The sequence below is a fragment of the Portunus trituberculatus genome, chromosome 42, assembly GCF_017591435.1.
Source record: "Portunus trituberculatus isolate SZX2019 chromosome 42, ASM1759143v1, whole genome shotgun sequence".
Taxonomy (NCBI): domain Eukaryota; kingdom Metazoa; phylum Arthropoda; class Malacostraca; order Decapoda; family Portunidae; genus Portunus; species Portunus trituberculatus.
Window position 1 is genome coordinate 7,779,596 of NC_059296.1, and position 19,842 is coordinate 7,799,437.

A 19,842-nucleotide genomic window follows, 5' to 3' on the forward strand; every position below is an offset into this window, starting at 1 on the left:
GCAGTGGCTGGCGTGCGTGGTGGAGGCGACTGCTCCCGACCCTCACACCCTCTGGCACACACGCACGCACATGCACACGCCAGGCCTGACCCAGCGTTTGGCGGTGCGTGAGGCAAAGTGTGAGGTGCCGTGCCGTGGTTGTCCTGAGTCGCTCTGGTGTAAGTGTTGGCGTCTCTTGCAGCTGCGAGGGCGATCAAGTGGTGAGGCAGCGAAGTGAGAGTAACACACATGTTTCCTTTTAAGTGTTGAGAGCGGCACTGTGAGAACTGAGTGTGTGTGTCTGTGTGTGTCGGTACTGCCGTGAAATCTCTTGTTCGTTCATACCTGTGGTGCGTGAAGTTTGCCCGGATGTACTGACATAGAGTGTTGTGAAAGTACGCAGAGAGGTGGACTTGTGAACATGCGAGCAGTACGTGGTTGTAATAGTAGAAACCGAACCTCTATTCACTCTGACATTTGTAGAGTATGCCTATAAGGTTGCTTGACTAGACAGGAGTACAGTACGTTAACAAAAAAAAAAAAAAAGAAGAAATAAACTGAACAAGATAATAAACTCTGTTCAGGCGTAACAAATAACAGTCAAGAAAAAAAGAAAAATGATAATTGGTATGCCAGGTAAACTTAGGTGAGATGCAGGAAGGGAAAGTACAGGTGAACGAATAGCAAGACAAGTTGTTACTAGGAAGGCATAAGAGTGAAAGGGAGAGAGAAAGAAAGAATTAATTAGTTATTAGACAGGTGAGAGGACATGACAGAAGGGATGGCATGAGATCTAAGCGCCATGAGAGAGGAAGGATGCGCCTGTGCAGGGAAACAAGTCAGTAATTAGGAAAGTAATTGGGCGATTAGAAGGATAATGAGAAAGGGAGCAGCATCCTTACATTAATTTTTTTCCTCTCTTTTCTCCTTCGTCCTCCTCATCCTCCTCTCCTACATTCCCTCTCACATTCTTTCTCTCAGTTACTTTTCCTTTTCCTTCACATCTCTCCCCTTCTCTCCTTCATCATCCTCCTCATCACCTTTCTTTTTTTTTTTCTCGTCCTACATCCCTTTTCCTCCTCCTCCTCATCTACTCTTCTCGTGAACCTTCCTCCTCCTCCTACTCTTAGTTCCCCTCCTGCCTTCCTCCCCATCACTGCTCCAACACCCTACTCCTTCCCACACTCTTCCTTCCCCACCATCTCCTCCTCCTCTTATTTATTTTCCTTCTTGTTCTTATTTCCTTCTCTCCCTACTTATTCTCCTACTCCTCCTCCTTTTACTTTCCCTTTCATCTTCCTACATGTTCTCCTCCTCCCCATCTTCTTTCTCCTCTTCCTTATTCTTCTTTTCTTCCATTACTTCTCGCTCCTCCTCCTCCTCCTCCTCCTCCTCATTTGCTTAAGCCGGTCATACATCAGGAGGCAAGGCGGCGGGGACAGACAGTGGTGGTGACCAGCCTTGGGGGAGTCGCCGCTTGGGAAGGGAGAGTCAACAAGAAGCAGGAAGAGGACCAGATAGGACAGTGGCCAGCCAGACCGCGGGGCTTTACTGCATCAGGATAAAACTGTCCTTCATGCTCCACTTGCTTTAAAAAGAACGTGTTTGTGTGTCAATTTACATACGTTGCATTCAATCAGTTAGTTTATGTTGGTGTGCATTGTTTAGTCTTTAGTGCGCTGTTTTTTCCTCTCATTGTATTTTGATCGTTGTGTCTTCGAGGCGTGGCAATGTCCGCATCGAGGCGCTTCTAGGAGAGACAGAGACACAGAAGAGAGAGAGAGAGAGAGAAAGAGAGATCCCGCCGTTGTCTGACTCGAGGAACGGGGCAAGCAAGAAGAACCTATCTCATCTCACAACGCGTCCTGCGGAGAGGCACGCACGCCACGATCAGCTCACTACCAGCTCACCACTCACCTCACTGACGCAACATCGTGGCTAATCGGGAAGAAACTACCACAAAACCAACATCACCAAGCTCACTCCTCACAAGAACTCACCACCATCCATTACCCAAGGCCTCCCATCACCTTTTAGTCACCTGAACCAACCCAGCACTAAATCCTCCCAGCCATTCAATAGTTACCCTCTTCAGCAGGCCAGCAGACGCCTCGCAACGTACCCAGCGTAGTAATCCTTCACACGTGGGCGATAGAGGCTGAACGGGACGCGGCTGTGAGCTGAAAGAAAAAGGGGACTGAAAAGGGAAAGTGAGGATGAGACTGTGGGTAGCGGTGACGGTGGTGGTCGGGGTGTTGGCGGTGGTGGCGGAGGAGGTGGATGCTGCCAGGAAACGTTCACGCGCTCATAGGAAGAGGCACAACAGAAGAAAAGAGGTGAGTTCATCCCCCCCCTTTTGATATCTGTTTGTGTTCTAATTAAACATTTTCTTTGATTTGTGAGTTTGTGTTGGTTGTGTTGCGTGAGAGAGAGAGAGAGAGAGAGAGAGAGAGAGAGATATGACTCTCTCTCTCTCTCTCTCTCTCTCTCTCTCTCGTATCCATTTATCTTTTCACTTAATTAGCTTTCCTCTTGCTAGATTCCAACACTCGTCCTTCATCTGTCAACGCACTTACTGTAGACGCGCGTGCGGGCGCGCACGAGCGTGTGTGTGTGTGTGTGTGTGTGTGTGTGTGTGTGTGTGTGTGTGTGTACTGATTAGGGGACAGTTGCCCTTGGTAGTGGTTCGCTCGTGTGTGTGTGTGTGTGTGTGTGTGTGTGTGTGTGTCGTAGAAGAGATGGGGTAGAGAAAGAAAAAACGGTGCGTTATGTATAAACGAAAGTAAGTGAGAGTGAAGAGAAAGCAGACAGAAAGGTGAGGGGTGAGAGGTTGACTAACTCCCACGACTTGTATACAGCGGAGTCGTAGAATAGTCGTACTTTGAGCAATATTCTGAAAAGTTGTTGTGCTGAACCTTTACTAGATTTAAAAGGTCTGATTGAAGTCACACGAGTTTTTAAGGTGTTTTCATGGTTTAAAAGGTTCTAATTAAAGTTACATGAATTTTTAAGAGTGTTCATACGATTCTAGTAACAGATTAACAAGTTTTCTACATTGTTAACAGGAAAACATACTTGAGAACCTGGCTTATCATCGTTGTGGCTTTGCAAACACTTGTAATGAGAGACCAAGGTGTTTTTTGAGAGTCAGAGTACATGCAGCGGTTAACACTACCCCCGCCTCTCCCGTTCTCATACCCAGTCACTTCTCTCATGCCTAGACACTCTCTCGCCAGGTTGGAGCCTTACCCTTCTACCGTCACTCCCGTTTTCTCCCATCAGCATTGACCAGCAGCCTTCACGTCTCTCCTCCTCTACTCCCCTCATCGTGAACCCTTCGCCGTCATTATCAACAGCGATTACAGTGGCGTCAGTCAGTGTCAGCTCCCTATCTCACCACCACCATTGCCTCCATCACTACCATTCCCTTCTACCACCATCCCGTCACCTCTCACCACCACGACACTATGACCACTTCATCCCGTGTCGTCATTACGGTTCGTGGTGATGGAGACATGCCAACTACCTTGTTTTATTTTGGTATTGGGGATATCGAATGTAAATACGCCGCCCTAGAGCTTGCCCTGCGATGCCATAGGAGTGATTAGAGTGTAGGGTGGTATTGCATAAAGGATCATAATTCTGAAAAAAAAAGTCTCCGTGCAGTATCTTCACTACTTTTAAAAGGGTGCGGCCCCCATGGGAAATAGCGGGAGGACAGCGCTGCCATACCTTTAATCCCTCGTTGTCTACCCCCCTCTTTCCCTCTTCCTCCCTCTCTCTTACCCCCTCCCTCTTCCTCCCCCTCTCTTTCTTCCTGGTCAAGGACACCGCAGCTGACCTCCCATCACCTGTATGGATGGCGGGCGTGATTGGTGTTGCTGCCGTGAAGATTTGAATGTAGTTTTTTTCTTACTTATGTCAGCTTATTTTAAAGTACTTTCCTTCACGATATAATCTAATTACAACTATGGAACTATTTACTCATCCCAAACCGCAAGGAAACCTCTTTATAAGTATATTATATTTTTTTTTAGCAACACTGTAAAATATGTATGCCACGTTTCTTGCCAGGCTTATGAATATATTATCAATAATAAGTTTACTGCTCTCTCATACGTTGTAATACTAAGGCTAAATGCGTATGTATATTTGCTGACCATATTTGCTAAAGTTTTACTACTATTAGAACTCTGCTGCATCACTGGCTATGAGACATGCTTCACCACTGTACAGCGGGAATTCCCCAACAAGCCGCACCCAATCCACATTGTTAAAGGAGCAGGACTATAGGTGATGTTACTCGGGTTTCCAAGGGTGTTTTTACGGTTCTAGTGACAGATTTACAAGATTTCTACTTTGTTTACATGAGGCACACTCTTGAGAAGGTGGCTAATCATGTCTGTGGCCTTTGAAAATAGTCGTGGAGAGAGAGAGAGAGAGAGAGAGAGAGAGAGAGAGAGAGAGAGAGAGAGAGAGAGAACAGGTTAGTCTCGTGCCATGAGTCCTCCGTTTCCTTAGAGTGCAAAGTATTACTGTCGGCAGAATCATGAGGGCGCTAACTGACCGGTCTATGTTTGGCAAGGCGCTCAGGTAAAGCAACGCTCGAGTCATGACCTGAGTAGCACGTACGTGAGAGACGAGGTGATAAAAATAACCACATAAAACCCTGGTAGTGATGATGTCCACGATAACAACTGCTGGATTTTAAAACATTGCCGTCTCACATACTTACAGTCTTCAAAAGGTTATGGTGATGGTTATTCGGGTTCTCTTAAGTGTTCTGACAAGTAATGATGCCAGAAACCTGTTGAACTACCACTGAAATCATGAAAAAGCGGTGAAAAATCTCTAAATACTGAATTGAAATAGATTTACTGTGGAGGTTTGTGACACTGGTTAGTTCATTGCGTCTTGTTACTCTCCACGGTGGTCATGTCATGCCTCTCATTTAGTAGTGGCAGCTTTTTGTAATCTTTGTAGTATATAATTTTTGTATTTATATTTTTTTCTTCCCTTATTTTTAACTTCTACTTTCGTACTTACTTCTATTCTCATCTCATATTCTTCCTTCTTTTCTCGTGTTTCATCTCTTCTCTGTGTTTCTTGGACCACGAGATGCATGATTTTGTGTTTATATTCCTCTTCCTTCATTTTTCCTTTTACTGCTTTCGTTCTTCATTCATTCTTGTCTCTCACTCCTCCTTATTTTCTCGTATTTTATTGTTTTTCTCTGTGTTTCTTGGCCTACGAGAGATAATGCACATGGTTTCGTCTTTATATTTATCTTTCTTTCTTTCTTTCACTTCTACTTTCTTATTTACTCCTTTCATTCTTGTCTTTCATTCCTCATTCTCTCTTTTTTCATCTCTTCTCCGTGTTTCTTGGCTTTCGTCTTTATATTCTTCTTCTCTTATTTTTTGCTTCTACTTTCTTACTTTACTCCTTTCATTCCTGCCTTTCATTCCTCCTTCTTCTCTCGTATTTAATTTTTTTTTCATCTCTGCATCTCTTGGGGTCACGAGAAATAATACATGCTTTCGTGTTTCTATTCGTCTTCACTCATTTTTCCTCCTACTTTCCTACTTACTTCTTTCATTTTTACTTTTTTCATTTCTCCCTCACTTATGTTTCATCTCTTATCTATGTTTCTTAGCCTACGAGCGACGATAATAATACTCATGCTTTTGAGTTCATATACTTTTGACTCATTTTCCCCTCTACTTCCTTACTCACTTTTATTTTCATCTCATATTCCTCCTTCTTGTTACGTCTTTCACCTCTTCTCTATATTTCTTGGGCCTCGGGATAAGACGCCGAAGTGTTTGCATATACTGTCACTAGTGGCTCTGAGATCGGTGGTGATGGGCCGTGTCTCCTCACAGCTTAACTCATACCCTTACCTTCTTAAATATCCCATCCTCCTCTGCACGCCTCCGCTCTCCTCCCACTAAATTAGCCTTAAAAGTCCCTGGTGGGCAAAAAAGCGGCCTCTAGGTATATATTTACAGTCGCATAGGGAAAAAAACGAAGTAAATAAGAGGTGAGGTAAGCAGAAGTGACCTTGCTTGCATCCAGGCGGGGATGTGAAGAGCACGAGGTCACCAGTGTTGTGTTGGATTTGCCTTGTCTTGACTTTGTTGTGCCAGAGAGATGAATGAGAGAGAGAGAGAGAGAGAGAGAGAGAGAGAGAGAGAGAGAGAGAGAGAGAGAGAGAGAGAGAGAGAGAGAGAGAGAGAGAGAGAGAGAGAGAGAGAGAGAGAGAGAGAGAGAGAGAGAGAGAGAGAGAGAGAGAGAGAGAGAGAGAGAGAGAGAGAGAGAGAGAGAGAGAGAGAGAGAGAGAGAGAGAGAGAGAGAGAGAGAGAGAGAGAGAGAGAGAGAGAGAGAGAGAGAGAGAGAGAGAGAGAGAGAGAGAGCATAGATAGACAACCAGATAGAAACAGAAAACACACCCACACACACACACACACACACACACACACACACACACACACACACACACACACACACACATAACCAAATAGACGAACAAAAACAAAGAGACATGCAGCAAAGAGTACTGACAAAAAGAACATCAACAGCACAGAAGCAGCAGAGTGAGAGACAGTGAAGGTAATTAATGTGCATGAAGACTCGCGTGGGCCGCCCGTCGCGTCGCGGGAGGAGGTAGACACAGAGACATGCAGGGGGCGAGGCAGAGAGAGAGAGAGAGAGAGAGAGAGAGAGAGAGAGAAAGGGAAGGGGGAGGAAGGGGCACTGCAATTAGTCTCGTGGCAACAGGATTAAGTGACGTGACTTGTAAGTAACCCCTTTCTCTCTCTCTCTCTCTCTCTCTCTCTCTCTCTCTTTCGCTCGCTGGGAATAGAAGAAACAGGCCTAATGACCAGAGAGAGAGAGAGAGAGAGAGAGAGAGAGAGATTCATATACATATTATTTTTCCATCAGAAGTGGATTCTAGTTATAATAATTTCATCTTTCTCATCATCAAATGGATAGAAAGAAAGGCTGTCATAACATTAGGGAAGTCTGAAAAAAGAACTATTCCATCTAAAATAAGTATTGAAATAATATATTCGCTCCAGTATACGAGTAAAGAGAGAGAGAGAGAGAGAGAGAGAGAGAGCGAGTAGTGCAAGGTAAGGGGTCTTTGCATACTGATCATGTCCTCTCAGCCACTCCAATGCTCCCCCGCAGCCTGCATATCGATCCCCCTTCACAGCTTTCAGCACCCACAGATTTACAACGTTACATATGTAGCGCCGAACACTTGCCCTTGCCTGCTAATTATAACCTTGCTGACGCTTTACTTCTGGCAGGGGAACCTTATATCGGATTGCCTTTTTTTTTTATTAGTTATTATTAGTGGTTTGTTTTTCCAGTGGTATATTTACTTTTTATCTAATCATGCTTTTGCTTTTTCCATGTCTTGCTAGGAGAGAGAGAGAGAGAGAGAGAGAGAGAGAGAGAGAGAGAGAGAGTATGCGTTCATTTCTCCACCTGAAGCTGTTTCGTTGTCTCGTCTCGTCTTGCCTACCATTAGTTACCGACAGCTCTTACAGTACTCTCCCCACACCACCACCATAGCCATTAAAAGTATCACCCTATCTCCTTCATCAAGCCAGAACACGCCCTCCCCTTCCTCCGGCGCTAAAAATAGAACTATGGCAATCAGCACGTGCCACCAGAGTCATGCATGCCTATTGGACCATCCCTTCCCTACCGCGCGCTGCAAACATACAAAACTCCTAACTGAATTTCTCACCAGTATCAAGTCCATATTGAGAAACGCTCTCCTCTCTCACTGACACTATTTCTAAAGCCCATAGAGTCTCTTTCTCCTGTTCATGATGTAAAATTGTTATTAATCTCTCACAAGAACCATATTAGAAACATGCATCACTTCAGCATCACTATTTTTCAAAGGTTATATGGTTTTTCAAGAGTATTTTTCCACTTGATAATGTAGAAATGTTGTCAATCTGTCAATAGAACCGTAAAATTACTCGAAAACTCGCGTCTCTTTGATTTGAGTCTTTTTAATGTAGTGGTGAGTCGCAGAAGTGTTCCAGAATACAGTGCCCACGCCTGCCTGCCCCGACGCCGGCATAATAAGCATTTTCTTGGCGCTTCGAGGAGCCGGCGAGCGTTATGTAAATATTTAGGGCCACGAGGCAGGGCGAACTTGATGCTTTACTGATGTATACACGGGTTCTGTGCCGCCACCAGAGCCCCCGCCAGAACCCCACCAGACTCCCAAACACTTACGCCGCGTCTTCCTCGTTCACTCTCCGCTGTCCCGTGATCGTTCAAGGTTCAAGGCGAAGGTCGTGTGGAAGTGTGTATGTTTTGTTTTGTTTTGTTCAATTTATTACGCCCGTGGACGGCAGACCTAGTAACATTACAGGTACGAAGATATGTACATAACACTCTTGTCTCGCAGGGCACGCTGAATACATACACACACACACACACACACACACACACACACACACACCACGTAGTGTAATGGTTAGCACGCTCGACTCACAATCGAGAGGGCCGGGTTCGAATCCAGGTAAGCGGCGAGGCGAATGGGCAAGCCTCTTAATGTGAGGCCCCTGTTCACCTAGCAGTAAAATAGGTAAGGGATGTAACTCGAGGGGTTGTGGCCTCGCTTTCCCGGTGTGTGAGTGTGTTGTGTGGTCTCTGTCCTACTCGAAGATCGGTCTATGAGCTCTGAGCTCGTTCCGTAATGGGGAAGACAGGCTGGGTGACCAGCAGACGACCGAGGTGAATCACACACATAGACACACACACACACACACACACACACACACACACACACACACACACACACACACACACACGTGTCTATGTTTTCCAGTGCTGTTTTTCACACTTTACATTGACTACTGACCACTCTGAGATCTTTCTTCTTTTTCCACATCCAGATCAAAACGTTTTATTAGTTAAAAAAAAAGCTCCAAATCTCTTCTCTTTAATCCCCGCGTTTGTCTTTCTTATAAATGGTTCGTATAAATTGTGCATGTTATTTATATGGAGTTTTTTTTTTATTTATCTTTATATATATATATATATATATATATATATATATATATATATATATATATATATATATATATATATATATATATATATATATATATATATATATATATATATATATATATATATATATATATATATATATATAACATCAAGTACCAACCACTCTAGGCCACTTTTTATTTTGCACAGCCACTTCCAAACATTACATATGAAACAGCAAAACTATTTGTTTTATCAATGATCTTTTTTTTTTTCTTTTGTTGGCTTTACACTTTGTTTTAAGTACTATGGATTGTTGTATATCACAATTGAAGCTCTATTAATGCTGCTCGTCTGAAATAATCTTCATAGGGTAAAAAAAAAAACCCAATCCATCATAGAGTTTACAAATGAAAAGGCTGAAAGAATGAAGACACACACAGGTCCACTTTTAAATCACTAAGATAAGCAGAACAGGGATGAGAGTCAAAGGATAATCTTTCGCAAGGCAACATAACATAAACAATGGATGTACTGAGTCTCATAAACATTCATATCGCTTATCACATCCTTATTCACCAACGTCACTGCACGGCCGGCCACCTTTCACTGCCCGACGCCGCCACGCACGCATAGACGCCTGGGTGCCTGACGATTAAGCCCGACAGAAGCAACAACCTCGGGAAACAATACTGATTCATCTCCTCTGGTCTTGTATGCAAATGACTAAAGCCTTAATTGTTGGAGGAACCTTGTTGTGAATTACTGGTGTGGTGAAGAGAGGCTTTCACTGTCTGCTTCTGGACATGAATCGTATTACAGTGACCTTCTCGTTTGGCGTAATTATGGCCTCTCCTGACATGTTGGCACCTCCGAGGCCTCACGGTGATAACGCACTCAGACCTCCCTTCCACTTGGTAGTTGCTTTGGGCCTGGACGTACACATGGACAAACAACCCACCACTTCTACTCTCACTTTTAGCGTTTTCCTTTCAATCCCAAGTCCTGTAATCCGCTGAGGGTCTATCATTTGTTAGGTTATGTTTGAATATTGTCGTGCAGAAGATCGGAAGGCACTGATTTAAGAAAAAGATATGTAGTGATAGCGAGTGCATTGTTTCCTAATCCCTCTGTTATAGTTTTGTTATGGGAACTGTTATGCATCTGATCAGAAAAGACTTAACATTGATGATAAAAAACATGAGATACAATGAAAGTGAGTGTTTTTGTCTCTTCTTAAAGCCCTCTGTGGTCTGCTAAGAATCATTCAGTTGTCAGGTTGTTATATAGAGAAGACTTCACATAAGAGAACAAAGAAATGCAGTAGGAGTGAGTATGTTGTGTTTCTTAAGTCCTCTGATCCGCAATGAATAAAAAAAAAAAAGATGAATAAGTAAACAAATTAATAAATAAAAATATCAGTTCTCAAGTTATGTAGGGAAATTATTATGCAGCAGCTCAGAATATTCTTTGAATTAAGATAAAACAGGACACAAGATACAGTGGGAGTGAATGCGTCGTGTTTCTTATTTAACCACTCAAGACTACATGAGGCCAGGACTGTTCATTCCTGCTCATCACGAGGAAGTATTGTTATCTGGCCTCTAATTAAGCGATCATTGTTCACTTAACCTTGGCTTGTGACGCATCAACGTGTTTGCTTGTGTTGGTGAAGTCACCTCGGCTTTCCTGATACGAGTTGACATTTTTTGGCGGTGCAAGGTGGTGGTGAGGCAAGATAATGAGAAATGATAGTGATAATGTGGTTGAAAACACGTCACTTGTCCCTCCACACCCTCTCTTTCCCTTGACTCAACGTGACGATCTAGAAAACAGTGACTAATAGGCAAAATGAGTTCGCTCGATAAGATAATAAATGTGTAATTAAGATTAATTTCTCCTCACTTGTTTCCTGTTTTGAGCTCGTGAGAGGTGCAAAGTTCTCCCAGCGTGTCACGTTTGAATCCTGACATGTTGAATATTTAGAGAGCGAATTTTAGATATCGATTTCCTAATGATGGTGATGAGATACTGCAACTACTTGTACTACTACTACTATTACTGCTGCTACTACTACTACTACTACTACTACTACTACTACTACTACTGCAAAAAATGAAGATGATACTATTACTACTACTACTACTACTACTACTACTACTACTACTACTACTACTACTACTACTACTACTACTACTACTACTACTACTACTACTACTACTACTACTACTACTACTACTACTACTACTACTACTACTACTACTACTACTACTACTACTACTACTACTACTACTACTACTACTACTACTACTACTACTACTACTAGTACTACTACTAATGACAATAATAGTAATAAAAATAGCACATAAGCCTTGCATGGACAGAAATAAAAGCGTTCACATCCTCTAGCTAACTTTCTGGCGCCACCTAGCAAGTCCCTCCCTCCTGTCCTCCATTCCCCTCACTACCCTTACCCACCATACCCTCACGATACCCCGCCTCCCTCAGCCCGTTCCCTGCTCTTCTCGAGGCAAGCGCCCCACCCAAGCCTCGACGGCCGCCTTCCTTGCCTCGGCGACGGCTGGTCAAACAGTAAACAAAATCATGCGAAGGACGTCGTGGTTCTGCTGGCGCCAATGGACTCGGTATCCTGAGTGGTGTGGTGGCGGTGTGAAGGTCATGTAGAGTCCTGTGCCTTGCCTGTGCCTCTCCTATATCTGCTGCCTCTGTATATCAGGCTCGCATTCTCAAATATCTCGTGGTCTTCTGTACTTTTAAACTTGCTTCAGTTGGAATGTGTTTGGGTTTGTAAGGATGCTTTTTATGTTTCTAATGATAGTATAGCGGGTTTCGTGTCCGTTACTTTCAATATAGTGTATGCAGTAGAAGATTTTTACGTTTTTCCAAGAAGTTTTCGTGTTTCTAGGGATTGTTTTAGTATAATGTTCACTTGTCCAGCTGTGAGAATCCGCCTTCTCAAAAACTTCGGCGTCTCGTGTTCATTGCTTTCATCATGCTTTCGTGGAAGTTGTCTCGGTTTGCTATGGTGTGTACATGACTCTAGTGATACTTTGGCTCGAATCTTACATCATCAGTGGAGAAAACATCCGTGAGAACCCGTCGTGTGAGAGAATAAAGAGCTTTTACTAAACTGCACTGGTTACGTTAGCAGTACGTCACCACACACACACACACACACACACACACACACACACCACTCTAGTCTTACAACCGGATTATTTAATAGAGCGCTAATCAAGCGGATGTGTGGCGGCAGGAGTGTGTGCACAGAGTAATTCTAAAGAAAGTAAAGATCATACTATACGAGGAGACGAGTTTTTGCAGCAACAGTGAGATGGGTGGCGTCAGGCGCGCCGGGGCTGTGGCGCGCGCCGTGGTGTCTGTCTACCTGTCATTACTGCGGCACGCGGATCCTTGCTGCCTCGAGCGAAAATTTAAAGAGTAACTAAGTCTCAGATTATCACCGACTTGTTTCCCTTCCTCTCACAGTCTGCAAGGAACATTCATAATTTTTTTTTTTCAGTTTTCCCTCACTACCTGTCAGGAAAACACACACACACACACACACACACACACACACACACACACACACACACACACACACACACACACACACACACACTACGAGTTTATAAAAAATTGCTACAGTTTTCTACAGATTGTCACGCAAGCAGATTTTCCTCTCGTCTCACGGTATAAAACGAACACTTGGGTTTTTCTTCTCCTACGAATTTATAAAGAAATACAATTCTCTACATATATTTGATAAAAAGGTATGCTCATCTAGAAAAAAATATATATAACACAATTTGCTTTTACGTAAGTCAAGGAAGAACACGGACAGTAATAAGACGAGGCGAACAGACAGACAGACAGACGGACAGACAGAGAGGCTTAATACACATAGCACATGAAGAGAAGGGAGAGTGTACCTTTATATAACTCGACGAGGAGCAGAGAGGCGGTTAGACAGACAGACAGACAGACAGGCGGGCAAACAGACAGACGGACAGACAGACAGGGCTCTTCTGCTGATGATGAAAACAGAGCAGAGGGTGTTTCCGCGGCCGTGACAAAGGTGAGAGTGGTGTGGTGTGTACCCAAGCTCTCTCACTTATCCTTCGCTTTTAATTTCCTCTTTTCGTCGATTTTTGTCTCCCTATTCTTCTTCTTCTTCTTCTTCTTCTTCTTCTTCTTCTTCTTCTTCTTCTTCGTCTTTTCTTGTTCTTTCTTTCTTTCTTTCTTTCTTTCTTCTCTTCTCTCTCTCTCTCTCTCTCTCTCTCTCTCTCTCTCTCTCTCTCTCTCTCTCTCTCTCTCTCTCTCTCTCACACACACACACACCGAAAAAGAAAAAAATAAATAAAACCTGCGGGAAAGACGAGCAGCAGGTTCCACTCAGCGAGACACGGCACCAGAGAACATAAACATAAACATAAACACGAGCATTATCTTCCCGTCATCCTTTCCAACGGGACACAGACACTCAGACTAAACAATACTCCTTCCCTGTGTACTGCGTGAACAAATAAGGAGGCCAGCAGAGGAATAGATTGACAGATAGAGAGATAAGTAGTGGAGAGAGGAAAGGAGAGGAGAGACGGGGAGGTGAGATGAAATTAAAGGTCTGTACTAAGCCGGAAGAGTCGTAGCCATTGCGTAATTGTGAGATAGATTATGCTTTGTGGTGTGTGATAGCTGTGGACTTCATGTTCCCTCATAAGAAGTATTTTCAGAATCCACAGAGATGAGTGTGTCGGTTCTCAAGGACGTTTTTTTTCTTTTTTTACTTTTTTTTTCTTTTTCCCTCTGATGATGCAGAAACGTTCCTTAATTATCACTGGAGTCATGAAGGCAGCCTCGCATCTCGCATCGTATTCTCAAGCACTTCAGCTCTCATTTCGACTGTTCTTAAGAGGCTGTAATGGATGCTACTAAGGGTGTATTCATGATTCTTGTGATGTTTTAACAAGAATCCTGCGTCATCAGTGAACAAATCACCCATGGAAACTCGACTAATCATCCGTATGGCTTTTGTAAATAGTTCTCCTTAGATGACCATTGTTTCAGAATACATCCTTGAAAACTAACATCTTATTGCACTGCCTGATGAAAAACAGTGGAGATAGAACGCCAGAATGCTTGAGAATATGGCTGCTGGTATGTGAGGCAGGCAGAGCAAAGGCAGAGAAGTCACGGCTTTCATAGAACTTGTACCAGAACTTGCATAACGAGCACTAGTGAGGAAGAGATAAGAAATATAAAGAGCAGTAGCGAGGCAGAGTAGTGATGGTGGGATGTGACGTGAGTTCTACATCAGGGTGTGATGTAAAGGACGTCTAAGCTGGCAGGCGGTGGGGGAGAGGGAACAAGCTGCTGCAAACACGCTACCGAAGCACAATCATAACATTCCGCGGAGCACAGCAAAGCAAATGTTTGAAAGGCAACACCGCACTGCTTCCCTTTACAGGCTTAAGGTTTCATGTGAACCCAACGAAGCCATTATTTCATTTTTCTAGGTCAGGAAAGGGTAAGGCGGATGTGAGGGCGAGGCACACAGCATCAATATTTACACTGTATAGGGCATGGCGGCGGCCCGGGAAAAGAACAGGGCGTGGAGAGGTCGGCGACCCTACTGCTGGGGATATAATTATGCTCCCCGCTTCAGGCTGACCCGGGTCCTGGAGGTCGTGGGGCGTTTAGGGGCTGAGTCAGGGGGCCACTAAGAGCTTGACGTCACGAGGAGAGGGCGAGGGGGGGAAGGATGGGGACGAGGGTAAGGAAGGCGGTTATGTGGGTTAGGGGTACTGTTCCATTTATAGAATACGATTATAAGAGGCATGTGGATATTTCAGGAGCATATGGACGCCCTTGTTGGGACATTAGGGCAGCTCCTATAGGGTGGGGGGGAGAGCGTGGGAGTGCTGTCATGGTGTCACCATTATGGCAATGCTCCTTAAGACTAAAGGGTTGTGGGAACACGTGGGGGTCATGACGCACCTCCACCACCACCGCCACCACCACCACCACCACCACCACCATCCTTGACGTTTGAAGCAGCTGCGAGGATGATGCATTTACTTAATTTCGGGGTCGAGGCGGGTGCGTGGTGTCATCGCGGTGACGTGACGCCGAGGAAACGCCTCCGCCAAAAATGATGAGCATGTCTCTAGCAACAACACTGAGTACGTCACCAATAACTCCTCCTTCTCCTCCTCCTCCTCTTCTTCCTCCTCCTCCTCCTCCTCCTCCTCCTCCTCTTCCTCCTCCTCCTCCTCCTCCAACACCACCACTTCCTCCTCTTCCTCTTCCTCTTCCTCTTCCTACTCCTCCTCCTCTTCTTCCTCTTCCTCCTGGTTCTCCTCTCTTCATTAACTTCATCTACCCTCTATTTTTCGTTGCCTTCTTCTTCCTCCTCGCCTTCCTTTTCGTTGTTGTCGTCGTCATCCTGTTCCTCCTCCTCCTCTTCCTCCTCCTAGTGCTGCTGCTGCTACTACTACTACTACTACTACTACTACTACTACTACTACTACTACTACTACTAATTAGTGACATAACAAGACTCCTCAGAAAGATTTAATTTTTTTTTTCGACGAAATCTATGCTCCTTCCCACTCTCCCCCCGTCCCTTGCCAGTCTTTTTCCCTTCCACCCATTCCTCCCGTCGCCTGCCTTTTCTTCTCGCCCGTGTCCATTTCCCAGAGAGAGAGAGAGAGAGAGAGAGAGAGAGAGAGAGAGAGATCAGATCACGCCAAGAGCCTTCACTGTCATGTCATCTGTCTGGTTAGGTGTCTAGACTGTCTCTCTCCCTCCTTCCGGTTGTCTCCAGTGTTAATCCGAGGAAAGGCAGAGTCATAGTGTTATTATTCATCGTCATCATCATTATCATTATCGTAATCATCGTTGTCGTCATCACCATTATCGCTATTATCACCATTATTGTTCTTAGTCATCGCTCTCGTCTTTGTCATCAGTTACAGCAGCAGCAGCAGCAGCAGCAGCAGCAGCAGCAGCAGTAGTAGTAGTAGTAGTAGTAGTAGTAGTAGTAGTAGTAACATTATCAGCCAAAGGTAGCATCAGCAGCAACCTTACCTGCAATCGTCCACCCTGTCACGTACCCAAGCTTCCCCTGGCGCCGAGTCTCGTGCTCGGCTCACGCCCTGTCACGGAACCTCTCCTTGTCACGTCACGTTTCCCTAAACACGAAATAAATCTCAGGTTATCGTCTTCCCAAGTTGTATTAGGGTCAGTGGTGGCCTGCCAAACCGATCAGCAGACCTCTCTCTCTCTCTCTCTCTCTCTCTCTCTCTCTCTCTCTCTCTCTCTCTCTGCTATTTCCTTGTTATTTTTAAAGCGTCAAGATATTTATATGCTTAAAACAATTATCTCTCTCTCTCTCTCTCTCTCTCTCTCTCTCTCTCTCGCGTACGATAATCTGCACCCTCTCATTATCATCCTTGCTTATTTTTTTTCTACCCTACTTCCACAACACTGCACTTTGTTCTCACTCTCCTTAACCACAAACTCTCACACTCCAACACCCTCCAACCCGCTCCCACACTGCCTATCTTTCCTCCCGCCCTCCTCCGTCTTGTCCCGCCCCGCCCCTCCCCGCCCCGCCAACCTCGCCAGCTCCGGTCAGGCAGTGTTTTAAATGCACGGTAAGCGGATGTTAACAGCGGGTGTTGAAGTTACGAATTGCACGGTTCCTGGTGAGTTTGCGCCGCCCAGTATTATGTTACGAGGGGCCGTGACGGAAGAGAGAGAGAGAGAGAGAGAGAGAGAGAGAGAGAGAGAGAGAGAGAGAGAGAGGGAGAGGTGAAAGGATGATAGGGTAAAAAATGGTGTTTATTTAAATGCTGAAAGGGGGAAATTTTGTGAAAGGAAATATTGGGAGGGGAAACCAGTAATAGTGAGGGAAAAGTAGTGGTAGTGGTAGTAGTAGAAGTAGTAGTAACAGTAGTAGTAGTAGTAGTAGTAGTAGTAGTAGTAGTAGTAGTAGTAGTAGTAGTAGTAATAATAGTGATAGCAGCACAATACTATGACTACTACTACTACTACTACTACTACTACTACTACTACTACTACTACTACTACTACTACTACTACTACTACTACTACTAATGATGATGATGATGATAATAATAATAATAATAATAATAATAATAATAATAATAATAATAATAATAATTACTGCCCATCACGTTTTCAAATCACTATAAGAAAATCTAATTAGAGAGAAAGCGAGAAAGAAAGTACGAAAGAAGAAAAAAGAAAGAGAAAATGTTGTAATAAGAAACGATGACGTTGGAAAAAAATGAAGGTCATTGCGGTGATGATCCCGACCAAAGACACGTGACCTCTCTCTCTCTCTCTCTCTCTCTCTCTCTCTCTCTCTCTCTCTCTCTCTCTCTCTCTCTCTCTCTCAGGCTGTGGGTGATTCTATTTAACTACTACTACTACTACTACTACTACTAGAACTACTACTACTACTACTACTACTACTACTACTACTACTACTACTACTACTACTATTTACTACTACAAAGTGTTACTGGTTGCCAGGCCCTAGGAAAGTAGGAGAAAGAGAAAAAACAAAAATCTAAAAGGAGGGTCCAGTTAACGTAAGAGGTGTCTTGACACTCCTACTACTATTTCTACTATTACTACTACTACTGAAACATACTGAAGCGTAAAATAATTTAATCTAACTTAACAGGAAAAGAATAAATCAAAATAAATAAGTAAATGAGTAAGTAGATGAATAAGAAAAATATGAACACACACACACACACACACACACACACACACACACACACACACACACACACACACACACACACACACAATTTCAATTTTTTTTGGCCATTTTCTGTTTATTTATTTTAACTTTCTATATATATTTTTTTACATATACAATTTTCCTTAATGTAGTTTTTTTTTTTTCAATTGTTTATTTTTTTCATTTGTTAATTTCTATTCTTTTGTTTTTTTACGTTTAATTTTATCCACAAAAACATGAAAATTATATACACGCTTAGACTTTCATACACGCTACATTCACACTGGGATCCACACACACACACACACACACACACACACAGAGAGGCAGCAGACATTAAGATACAAGAGACTGACAGGTGGAGGACACTTGACAAGGCTAAAAACAATGACGCACAAACGCACACACACACACACACACTTCTTCCCTTTAACACACGCCTGTAAAAACAAGAAAATGAATAGAGAGAATGAATAAATAAATACATAAATATACAAAAAATAAACCCACGCTCATTATTTAGATACAACAGTCAGAAATGGAGAGATAATGATTACACTCTCTCTCTCTCTCTCTCTCTCTCTCTCTCTCTCTCTCTAGCTATTCCACACTCATTTTCTCCCTTTTCTTCTCTTCTCTTCTCTTCTTTCTGTTCACCCTCTTCTTTCTCTCACCCTCCTTTCTCTCGTCTCGTCTCATCTCGTCGCAATACGTTAGTTAACCCCTTCAGTACCATGACGCGTTTCCATATTCATCCTGGTTACTATTTGGTGATTTTATACAACTTCAGAGACTTGTGTGGAGCAGTAAAATGGCGAAGACTGTGGCCATTAACACCTTCAGTACCATGACACGTTTCTATATTCATGCTGGTGACTATCTGGTGATTTTGTACAGCTTCAGAAACTTATGTGGGGATTAAAATAGTGTGGCCATTAACCCTCTGACCTCCATAGACCCTTCCTAATGTCAATCAAATCGTTTCATCAGTAATCAGACCCAAAGCTCAAGGTAAAAATGCGTTCCAGTGATAAAAAGGTTAATCTTCTGATCCCTCATATATCCTTTCCTAATGTCAGTAAAATGATCTAATCGTACACAAATCTGAAGGTAAAATTGTGTCCCAGTATTGAAGAGATTAATGGTCATCTCACCGCTAATGCCGTGCCTCCCTGAACTTCAGTGACTCAGATGGTAGAAGCGAAGGTTTGACTCTATTTGTGGTTTGTAGTTGGCTGGCGTATGTTTGTGTTTCTTTGACTTATGTTCCCGTCTGTGCTAATATGTTTGTTTTAGTTGTTTAGTTAGTTAATTAATCTGCTTTCCTCTCCTTGGTTTGTTCGTTCATTTTTTGTGGAAATTTTGTTGTTTTCTGTCTTTTGACTTGTATATGTTAGTTTACTACTACTGCTGCTGCTACTACTACTACTACTACTACTACTACTACTACTACTACTACTACTACTACTACTACATCTACTGTACGTGTGTGTGTGTGTGTGTGTGTGTGTGTGTGTGTGTGTTGTCCGAATTGCTTCCTACTTTCGTATTTCTTTATTCCTATCAGCTTTTTTATTATTATTTTATTATTGTGTTATCTATCAAGGTTTCTAATAATTAGGACAGTGAAATATTATTCTTTATTGATAAGTTACTCCCTCAATTTTACTTCTCTTCCTTCAGTTAATAAAAGAAAACGTAAAATGTTTTATGGCTAACTCAACAAATTCTAGAATCCGAGAAATTTTAAAGGAATAATATGCAGAGCAAAATATGAGAAAATAAAGGATAATATGAATTACGTATGCAGAGAGAGAGAGAGAGAGAGAGAGAGAGAGAGAGAGAGATTCCTGCTTTTGATCACAAAGAAAAATTTGCAGGTTTTTTTGGGGAATTGTCACAACTTTCAGATAAGGATAACTATATCTAGTCTTTTTTATACTTTCATTACAAGTTCCTCCATGTGGCATTTGATTCCCTGAGATATACTGAGATTTGTTTAGTATACCCCAGAGAGAGAGAGAGAGAGAGAGAGA

General features: G+C 43.2%; 1 protein-coding gene across 7 annotated transcripts in view; it reads left to right on the plus strand.

The window, feature by feature from the left end:
- Positions 1-19,842, plus strand: part of LOC123517596 (coagulation factor X-like) — a 34,380-nt gene continuing 14,538 nt past the window's right edge. For 4 of the 7 annotated variants that reach the window (XR_006678502.1, XR_006678506.1, XR_006678507.1 and 1 more), the window contains exons 1-2: positions 6-158; positions 1,702-2,315. Coding sequence is in view for 1 of the 7 variants with exons in the window: in XM_045277859.1 (XP_045133794.1) it covers positions 2,196-2,315 (120 nt within the window). In the remaining 6 variants the exon portion in view is untranslated. Of the gene's footprint in view, positions 201-1,701; positions 2,316-19,842 lie in introns of all 7 variants that reach the window. The other 3 variants (XR_006678503.1, XR_006678504.1, XR_006678505.1) reach the window with 3 other exon arrangements.